This window comes from Triticum aestivum, chromosome 2D, assembly GCF_018294505.1.
Source record: "Triticum aestivum cultivar Chinese Spring chromosome 2D, IWGSC CS RefSeq v2.1, whole genome shotgun sequence".
NCBI lineage: Eukaryota > Viridiplantae > Streptophyta > Magnoliopsida > Poales > Poaceae > Triticum > Triticum aestivum.
Window position 1 is genome coordinate 78,395,390 of NC_057799.1, and position 11,262 is coordinate 78,406,651.

The 11,262-nt window shown below is 45.0% G+C and overlaps 1 protein-coding gene across 1 annotated transcript in view; it reads left to right on the plus strand.

Annotated features, from left to right (window-relative positions):
- The first annotated feature begins 8,058 nt into the window (after positions 1-8,058).
- LOC123051726 (sialyltransferase-like protein 5) overlaps positions 8,059-11,262 on the plus strand; it is a 9,378-nt gene continuing 6,174 nt past the window's right edge. The window contains exons 1-6 of the mRNA XM_044474690.1: positions 8,059-8,378; positions 9,019-9,105; positions 9,186-9,263; positions 9,335-9,426; positions 9,505-9,706; positions 9,966-10,056. Of these exons, the coding sequence (XP_044330625.1) occupies positions 8,127-8,378; positions 9,019-9,105; positions 9,186-9,263; positions 9,335-9,426; positions 9,505-9,706; positions 9,966-10,056 (802 nt within the window). The 5' untranslated portion in view covers positions 8,059-8,126. The remainder of the gene's footprint in view (positions 8,379-9,018; positions 9,106-9,185; positions 9,264-9,334; positions 9,427-9,504; positions 9,707-9,965; positions 10,057-11,262) is intronic.

Sequence of the window (11,262 nt, forward strand, 5' to 3'; positions counted from 1 at the left end):
GACAAAAAGCCCATTTTCTATCATGATTTTTTGTCATAGAAGTAGGAGCCCACCACATCTATGATGATACCGGGTTTTGTCACAACTATCGTCATAGAAGTGTCATAAGTATGAGAGAATTTTTTTTCGTTCGGCCCTAAATGTCATGGACGTGTCTTTTTTTTGTCGTGTATTATATGGCCATCATCATCTTCTGCCTTTGATCTCCATCTCCAAAGCATTGTCATGATCACCATCGTCACCGGCTTGACACCTTGATCTCCATTGAAGCATCATTGTCGTCTCGCCATCTATTGCTTCTACGACTATCGCTACCACTTAGTGATAAAGTAAAGCAATTACATGGCGATTGCATTTCATACAATAAAGTGACAACCATAAGGCTCCTGCCAGTTGCCTATAACTTCTACAAAACATGATCATCTCATACAACAATTTATATATCATCACGTCTTGACCATATCACATCACAACATGCCCTGCAAAAACAAGTTAGACGTCCTCTACTTTGTTGTTGCAAGTTTTACGTGGCTGCTACGGGCTTAGCAAGAACCGTTCTTACCTACGCATCAAAACCATAACGATTTTTTGTCAAGTGTGATGTTTTAACCTTCAACAAGGATCGGGCGTAGTCACACTCAATTCAACTAAAGTTGGAGAAACAGACACCCACTAGCCACCTATGTGCAAAGCACGGCGGTAGAACCAGTCTCATGAAAGCGGTCATGTAATGTCGGTCTAGGCCGCTTCATCCAACAATACCGCCGAATCAAAGTATGACATGCTGGTAAGCAGTATGACTATTATCGCCCACAACTCTTTGTGTTCTACACGTGAATATAACATCTACGCATAGGCCTGGCTCGGATGCCACTGTTGGGGAACGTAGTATTTCAAAAAAAATTGCCTACGATCACGCAAGATCTATCTAGGAGAAGCATAGCAACGAGTTGGGAGAGTGTGTCCACGTACCCTCGTAGACCGAAAGCGGAAGCGTTTAGTAACGCAGTTGATGTAGTCGAAGTCTTCGCGATCCAACCGACCAAGTACCGAACGCACGGTACCTCCGCGATCTGCACACGTTCAGCTTGGTGACATCCCTCGAACTCTTGATCCAGCTGAGGCCGAGGGAGAGTTCCGTCAGCACGACGGCGTGGTGACAGTGATGATGAAGTTACCGGCGCAGGGCTTCGCCTAAGCACTACGACGATATGACCGAGGTGTAAAACTGTGGAGGGGGGCACCACACACGGCTAAAGATCAACTTGTGTGTCTATGGGGTGCCCCCCTCCCCCGTATATAAAGGAGGGGAGGAGGAGGCCGGCCGGCCACAAGAGGCGCGCCCAGGGGGGAATCCTACTCCATGTAGGAATAGGTTCCCCCCTTTCCTAGTCCAACTACGAGAAGAAGGAAGGAGAGGGAGAGGGAAATAGGGGCCGCGCCCCCTCCCCTTGTCCTATTCGGACTCCCCTTGGGGGGGCGCGCCACCTCTTGGCTGCGGCCCTCTCTCCCCTAAGGCGCACTAAGGCCCATAACTTCCCGGGGGAGGGTCCGGTAACCCTCCGGCACTCCGGTTTTATCCGAAACTATCCGGAACACTTCCGGTGTCCGAATAACATGGTCCAATATATCAATCTTTATGTCTCGACCATTTCAAGACTCCTCGTCATGTCCGTGATCTCATCTGGGACTCCGAACAACCTTCGGTACATCAAATCACATAAACTCATAATACCAATCGTCATCGAACGTTAAGCGTGCGGACCCTATGGGTTCGAGAACTATGTAGACATGACCGAGACACATCTTTGGTCAATAACCAATAGCGGAACCTGGATGCTCATATTGGCTCCTACATATTCACGAAGATCTTTATCGGTCAAACCGCACAACAACATACGTTGTTCCCTTTGTCATCGGTATGTTACTTGCTTGAGATTCGATCGTCGGTATCACTATACCTAGTTCAATCTCGTTACCGGCAAGTCTCTTTACTAGTTCCGTAATGCATCATCCGCAACTAACTCATTAGTCACATTGCTTGTAAGGCTTATAGTGATGTGCATTACCGAGAGGGCCCAGAGATACCTCTCCGACAATCGGATTGACAAATCCTAATCTCGATCTACGCCAACTCCGCAAACACCATCGGAGACACCTGTAGAGCATCTTTATAATCACCCAGTTACGTTGTGAAGTCTGATAGCACACTAAGTGTTCCTCCGGTATTCGGGAGTTACATAATCTCATAGCCATATGAACATGTATAAGTCATGAAGAAAGCAATAGCAATAAACTAAACGATCATAGTGCTAAGCTAATGGATGGGTCTTGTCAATCACATCATTCTCTAATGATGTGATCCCGTTCATCAAATGACAACTCATGTCTATGGCTAGGAAACTTAACCATCTTTGATTAACGAGCTAGTCAAATAGAGGCATACTAGTGACACTCTGTTTGTCTATGTATTCACACATGTACTAAGTTTCCGGTTAATACAATTCTAGCATGAGTAATAAACATTTATCATGATATAAGGAAATATAAATAACAACTTTATTATTGCCTCTAGGGCATATTTCCTTCACCATGACATTCAAAATGTCGTTGAAGTCCCGGTTCTAAGCCGTAAAGCATGGCACACTGAACTATCGAGTAGTCGTTAGCTTTGCTCTATTAGGCGTTTATAACGTTCGGCGTTGCTCCTGCAGAGGGTCTTGCACCTAGCGGTGCTTCCAGGACGTAATTCTTTTGTGCAGCAATGAGGATAATCCTCAAGTTCCGGACCCAGTCCGTGTAGTTGCTACCATCATCTTTCAACTTAGCTTTCTCTAGGAACGCGTTAAAATTCAAAGGAACAGTAGCACGGGCCATTGATCTACAACAACATAGACATGCAAAATACTATCAGGTACTAAGTTCATGATAAATTAAAGTTCAATTAATCATATTACTTAAGAACTCCCACTTAGATAGACATCCCTCTAATCATCTAAGTGATCACGTGATCCAAATCAACTAAACCATGTCCGATCATCATGTGAGATGGAGTAGTTTTCAATGGTGAACATCACTATGTTGATCATATCTACTATATGATTCACGCTCGACCTTTCGGTCTCAGTGTTCCGAGGCCATATCTGCATATGCTAGGCTCGTCAAGTTTAACCCGAGTATTCTGCGTGTGCAAAACTGGCTTGTACCCGTTGTATGTGAACGTAGAGCTTATCACACCCGATCATCACATGGTGTCTCGGCACGACGAACTGTAGCAACGGTGCATACTCAGGGAGAACACTTGTACCTTGAAATTTAGTGAGAGATCATCTTATAATGCTACCGTCGTACTAAGCAAAATAAGATGCATAAAGGATAAACATCACATGCAATCAATATAAGTGATATGATATGGCCATCATCATCTTGTGCCTTTGATCTCCATCTACAAAGCACCATCATGATCACCATCGTCACCGGCTTGACACCTTGATCTCCATCGAAGCATCGTTGTCGTCTCGCCAACTATTGCTTCTACGACTATCGCTACCGCTTAGTGATAAAGTAAAGCAATTACATGGCGATTGCATTTCATACAATAAAGCGACAACCATAAGGCTCCTGCCAGTTGCCGATAACTTTTACAAAACATGATCATCTCATACAACAATTTATATATCATCATGTCTTGACCATATCACATCACAGCAAACCCTGCAAAAACAAGTTAGACGCCCTCTACTTTGTTGTTGCAAGTTTTACGTGGCTGCTACGGGCTTAGCAAGAACCGTTCTTACCTACGCATCAAAACCACAATGATTTTTCGTCAAGTGTACTGTTTTAACCTTCAACAAGGACCGGACGTAGTCACACTCGATTCAACAAGGACTGGGTTTAGCAAGAACTGTTCTTAACTCTTGATCTAGTTGAGGCCGAGGGAGAGTTCCGTCAACACGACGGCATGGCGACGGTGATGATGATGTTATCGGTGCAGGGCTTCGCCTAAGCACTACGACGATATGACCGAGGTGTCTTTCTGTGGAGGGGAGCACCGCACACGGCTAAAAGATCAACTTGTGTGTTCTAGGGTGCCCCCTCCCCATGTATATAAAGGAGGGAGGGAGGAGGAGGCCGGCCAAGGGTGGCGCGCCCAAGGGGGGAGTCCTAGTCCAAGTAGGATTCGCCCCCCCTTTCCTATTCCCACAAGGAGAAGGGGAGAAGTAGGAGGAGAGAAGGAAAGGGGGGGGGCGCCCCCCAACCCTAGTCCAGTTCGGTTTGGGCTAGGGGGGGGGCGTCACTCCTTGGCCTGCCCCCTCTCTTCCACTACTAGGCCCATAAAGCCCAATAACTTCCTGGGAGGGGGGGTTCCAGTAACCCCCGGTACTCCGGAAAATACCCGATACACTTCGGAACCATTCTGGTGTCCGAATATAACCTTCCAACATATAAATCTTTATGTCTCGACCATTTTGAGGCTCCTCGTCACGTCCGTGATCTCATCCGGGACTCCGAACAACCTTCGGTCATCAAATCACATAAACTCATAATACAAATCGTCATCAAACGTTAAGCGTGCGGACCCTACGGGTTCGAGAACTATGTAGACATGACCGAGACACATCTCTAGTCAATAACCAATAGCGGAACCTGGATGCTCATATTGGTTCCTACATATTCTACGAAGATCTTTATCGGTCAAACCGCATAACAACATACGTTGTTCCCTTTGTCAGCGGTATGTTACTTGCCCGAGATTCGATCGTCGGTATCACCATACCTAGTTCAATCTCGTTACTGGCAAGTCTCTTTACTCATTCTGTAATGCATCATCCATCAACTAACTTATTAGTCATATTGCTTGCAAGGCTTATAGTGATGTGCATTACCGAGAGGGCCCAGAGATACCTCTCCGATACTCGGAGTGACAAATCCTAATCTCGATCTATGCCAACTCAACAAACACCATCGGAGACACCTGTAGAGCATCTTTATAATCACCCAGTTACGTTGTGACGTTTGATAGCACACTAAGTGTTCCTCCGGTATTCGGGAGTTGCATAATCTCATAGTCATAGGAACATGTATAAGTCATGAAGAAAGCAATAGCAATAAACTAAACGATCATAGTGCTAAGCTAACAGATGGGTCTTGTCCATCACATCATTATCTAATGATGTGATCCTGTTCATCAAATGACAACACATGTCTATGGCTAGGAAACTTAACCATCTTTGATTAACGAGCTAGTCGAGTAGAGGCATATTAGGGACACTCTGTTTGTCTATGTATTCACACATGTACTAAGTTTCCGGTTAATACAATTCTAGCATGAATAATAAACATTTATCATGATATAAGGAAATATAAATAACAACTTTATTATTGCCTCTAGGGCATATTTCCTTCATAGACCCGGGGCAGGTCCACCCGAGGCATTTTTCTCGAAACGAACGCAAACGACATGGTAACAAATTACAGTTGGGCAATTACAAAAATATCAACGAGTATGACTATGATCATTCATGGCATAATCTCTTATAGGCATTACGTCCATGACAAGTAGATTGTTAGTTCAACTGCATCTGCTACTATTACTCCACCTCAAGACCGCTATCCAACATTTATCTCAAAGTATTAAGTTCATAAAAACAGAGTAATGCTTTAAGCAAGATGACATAATGTAGGGAGAAAGAAACCTAGCAATAAGATAAAACCCCGTCATTTTCTCCTTAGTGGCAATAATACAAATACATGCCTTATCTGAGATATAGAAATTACTACAAGATTGAACCCACTATTATGAACCACTCCCTTTGAAGATCTACCAATCAATCTTGGCCAGAGAAGGCAAAAAGATCAGAAAACATACATGGCTACTTAATTATACAACAAATAAATCTCAGAAGATTCAAATAGATTCAATGAACAATCTGATCATAAACTCACAATTCATCATGTACCAACAAACACACCGCAAAATTACAACGGATTGATCCCAATCACACAAGGAAGAATGTGAACATGGTATTGAAGATCGAAAAATACAGAGAGAACCATCTAGCTACTACTATGGACCCGTAGGTCCTTAAGGAACTACTCACACATGGTCATGGAGGCAACAAGGATGATGAAGATGCCTCCTCCAATGGTTTCCCCTTCCGAAAGAACTCCGAAACAGGGCTCCATATGGGATCTCTTCGGAACAAAGGCGTCCAGCGGCAACATTTCTCTTCTGGAGGAATGACGGATTGTTTCGGTATTTATAATAATTTATGGTAGTTGAATTAGGTCAAGTCGTGGCTCAGGAGGGCCACAAGCCTGGGCGACGCGACCACCCCCTGGCCGCGTCACTTGGGATTGTGGGGCCTTGGTGACTCTTCTCGGCGTCCCCCAAAGCTTCCAGTGTTCCTTATGATTCATAAAAAATCGTTCAAATTGGCATCGTGTTTGGACCTTCGTAGGTATTGATTTTGTGTAAAACCAAAAACAAGCAAAAAGCAAGAATTGACAAATAGGCACTAGATTACTGGGTTAGCCCCGAGAAATAAAATAAATTGCTATAAAAGTACATAAAAGTGATAACATAGTATTCAACAATCAAAAAATATAGATATGTTTTGAGATGTATCATGTGCCCATGGACCAGCTGCACGAGAACCTTTCCACCAAGCAACTCAGATCAAATTCTTATGGAATTCGTCAATACTGAGATGGATCTAAGCACCTCGAATAAAGCTCGACACTAGACTTCGGATCGAGAACGGGATGCTTTTGTGGAACCAGTTTCGAGACCGACGTTTTAACGAAGAGTAGTTCGGATTAGCCGAGGTGCGGCCGGACTTGAAGACCGGTTCAGGGGCTACTGTCGGTGCCCCGGCTATGGGGCCTCTCACCACGTTGACTCCCGACCTGATGGACCGGGCCAAGGACCCCTATGTCGGTTCCTTCCTGGGCCACTTAGCGCAGCAAGAGAGACCCAGAAGACTTGACGTATACTATTACTACAAGACACTGGATCTCTAGAGAACCATGTCTCCTCATACGTAGCCGACTAGGATCTTGTAACCTAGGACCCCCGGTACCTATATAAACCGAGGGGTCAGGCTCGTAGAAACACATTATAATCCCGTGGTACATCACATGTACTTGGTACACCCCCAACGCAATAATGCAATCAGATCATGACGTATGGTATTATCTCCTCGGAGAGGCTGAACCTGGGTAAAACCTTGTGTTCCTGTCACCATCGTTCCATGACGCCTAGCTTAGGATCCCCTACCCTGAGATATGCCGAATTTAGCTCCTTCAACGAGCGAAGTCCGAGCTGAACTTTCCAAACATTAGGAGCTAGGAGGTTGCAAAGTTCCTCGCTCCCGAATTACGGATTATGTCTCACAAGGAGGAGAAGGAAGACTGCCTCGTCATGCAGTAGCACACCGCCCAAGAGAGTGATGAGGCGACTATAGCGAGGTTTGTCGCAGAAAATCTGCTCCTTGTGCAGGCAGAGCACAAATTCACGCAAGGCAAGACGACCATCAAGAAGGAGGATGGGGCTGGCCCCTCAGAGGTGATCAAGGAGGAAGATGCAGGCCCCTTGGTGATCAAGGTTGAGTCAGACGATGACGAAGTCGAGGATCAACTCGATAGTGAGGATGAGGTGATCCTGGAGTTTTGGAGCCGTGTCGACAATGAAGATGATGATAAGTATTGTGTCCCTAGTAGCGGGTTTATCGTACAACTTTTGTAGTGAGTCTATCGTGTTTAAGTTTGAACATTTGATAGTTTAAAATGTTGAAAGATGCAATGCTCATGTTTATTTCGATGCCCTATTTTTACATCATTTGCTAGATAGAAAATGTTCTTTTAGTGGAGGGTAGAAAATGTTGAAAAATGTGTTTATAGTGGGCAGATAAAATTTTCGTATCCTATTTTTTATCACGTGACACGTGTTGTAACTTGCAAGCAACTCAAAATTGACGAAAAAAAAATCCATTTTTTTACGTGCCTAAAATCCATTTTTTAACCCTAAAACCATTTTGTTCTGAGATGCTTACGACACAATCCGCCACTTATGACGACCGCCGAGTGCCGGCCCAAGCTTCTGTGTGTCCAGACCGACGGCGCCGATGACCAGGGCATCGCCGTCCACGCAGCAGCCCTCCGCGCGGCGGCCGACCGTCGTGCTGCTGCTGTGGCTGGCCCTCGCCTTCTGCCTCGCCGTCCTTTTCATCCAGTCCTCCTTCACCTCCCCGAGTGCGCCCCACGCCCGAACCCTAGATTCTCCGGACCAGCCCTCTGCTGAGGCGAGCAGGCTGGATCTCGACTCCGACCAGGTCCGGGAGCTCTCGGGGTTCCAGTCCCGCGTCCAGCAATGCGTGGTACGTCACTGCATTTCCAATGTGGAGAGATCAATTTGTTCCGTTAGTCCACTATACACAAGTGCGTATATCGGTACATGGTAAATTGGTAACTGGGATTGGGAACAACGACTTGGGGAGACAATAGCTGTGTTTGTTCTACTCATATCCGCTGAATTGCAGTTGGTCCATCGCGGATCCACAATACTCTGCCGAAATCATTGTTTCATTCATGTGACATGGAGGGGCTCACATCCCCTTCTCAATAAAGGGAAACTGCTTTCGTTCTGGCAGTTTTACTCAGGGTGTGTGTAAAACATGTTTGCAAGGTAGTAAGTGAGCTAGTGCCTGAACTATAAACACACCCAAGCTTTGGTATGGTTTATACTTCTTGTGTACTAGCTTGAATTTAGTGATGTAGAGAAGGGGATGCCATCTGTAGGATAACATGCTATGAATTAATAAGGAAGTTATTGTCATGTGTACTAGAAAGGCAAAACGGTCATCACATTATGCAACTATGTTTAGCTCAGATTGAACCCTCTCAAGAACTGAAAGTTGACACAATATTCCAACACTTCCCAGATTGCTGTGGTTATTTTTTACTTCCTAATGTTTCTTCTTATTTTAGCTTTGCTTCTGAAATCTCAACTTTCTTTAGGCAAGCAGGGGACTTGGCCTCACAGCAGATATTGTTGATCATTGCAAGCTAGTCCTTAAGTTTCCTGAAGGAACCAACAGCACTTGGGTCAGTATTCATTCATGTTCATATGCAGTTGCTGCTTTTATTTAACAAGATTCACTAATGATGATGTTCTTGACTTGCAGTATAATGCTCAGTTCAAGTTTTTTGAGAAACTACAATACGAATATGATGTCTGTGAGACTATCCTTTTGTGGGAACAGGTCAGCAAATGGCTTCTGAAATAACTTATTTATCAGTGTAACTGCACGTGTTAATACTGACGTGATGTCAGTACCGCAACATGACGACTGTCTTGACAAGGGAGTACTTAGATGTGCGACCTGATGGATGGCTGGATTATGCACCTAAAAGAATAGCACAGCTGTAAGTTGGGGATTTGTTGCATTGTTCTTATAAAGTAACGCCACTCATGCTGGTAAATTTGTTTTTCTAAATATGCAGTGGTGCCAAGAAATGCTACAATCGTACTCTGTGTGAAGAGCTTCTTAGTATTTTGCTGCCTGCTAGACCCCCTTTCCATCCACGCCAGTTTGCGACATGCGCAGTCGTTGGCAACTCAGGAGATCTCTTAAAAACAGAGTTTGGACAAGAAATTGACGCTCATGATGCTGTCTTCCGGGACAATGAGGCACCTGTCAATAAGGTAATAGCTTTGATAATGTTTTCATCGACTTGGTGACCCTGCAATGTCCTCCTTTATATTGTTATTACTTATCAGGCAATTTAATGTTCTTCTTGCCTGTCAGCCGTTTGCCATTCTTGTTAGCTTTGTGTTGTTTAAGTGTCATATAGACTATAGCTGTAGACTAATTCTATTCTGCCAACTGAAAATTGCATTCCTTCTGCAAATGATGCATGTAATATTTTCCATAACGACATTGTTCTTCTTTTTTCGTCTGCAGAAATATGCAAAATATGTTGGGTTGAAAAGGGACTTCCGACTGGTTGTCAGGGGTGCTGCTCGAAATATGGCACCAATACTGAAGGGTTCATGTAATGCTTTAATCCTGATTTCTTCCAGTTGACTTCAATCCTGGCTCTCCAAAAAGAAAAAAGATAAGATAGGCTATTTTTTCGCAAATTCGCAGTAGATTTGCATATCATCTCGTTGATAGGGAGAGAGTAGCAAAGGATTCAGGAGAGGGTTATACAGCTACATACACATGACATGGCGCAGATGTATGCGCAAGAGAAGAAGACAAGGGGTTGCACAGCCCCGAAGAACTAGGTCGTCAGAAGTAAGCGACCTAATCTGTGGCACCAGCCTTGACCTGGTTCGATGCTTGGCAAAGATGAGTCTCTGGAGAAGGCCGCTCGCTGTCGAATATGCATCTGTTGCGGTCCATCTGTGAGGATAGCGAGAGAAGCAAGACCCTTCCTAAGGCCATTGGGGGAAGCAGTGGAAATGATGGCCCACCGGTCACCAGTGTAGGATCTCCTTGTTGCCGGACGACGAGCTAAATGTGGCTTGCTGTCGACGATGGGTTCGCCCATATCAGGGATCGTGAGGATCCCCTTCTATGTGTCCGGCCAGGGGCTAAAACACTCTAGAAATCTTGGAACCAAAACAAGTTTTTTTTACGCAGGTTCAGGCCACCGAGATGGTGTAATACACTATGTCCTGCTTTAGTGTTTTCCTCTGTTTATGTAGCATAGATTACAGGATGAACTCTCTATCTCTCTCAGAAGTTTTGGAGTGCTAGTCTACTTTTCCTAGCTACCCTTCAAAGTCGCGAAGCCTCTGTCCAGCCTTAGTCCTTGCCTTATATAGGGCTTGGGGGGCACCACAATAGCCTATTACAAACCATGCCACAAACAATCTTGGGCGACCAGCCTGCATGTCCCACGTGGGCCTGTCAGAAGATAGGGCGGTGTGCGCAGGCGGCATTGATGAGCCGAGCCCCTCCAGCTCGCCAGGTCCTACTTATCAATGGGAGAAGGTCGAAGAGGTGCGCTACATCTAGTGGGTCGATGGTCAAAAAAGTGACATGCACTTGTCAGTTGTCACGTCCCTGATATGTGGCAGACCATACGAACCAACTCACGGTTCATAATCATCATAGCATATAACCCTTTTATCATATGCATGCAGGCATAGCTATTAATGCGCATGTCGGCCCTTGGTCTCATGAAGAGCCCGAAGAGAAGCAATCAAGCCTACATCTGATGTTTCCCAACTTGTGGGCCCCTAAATGACCC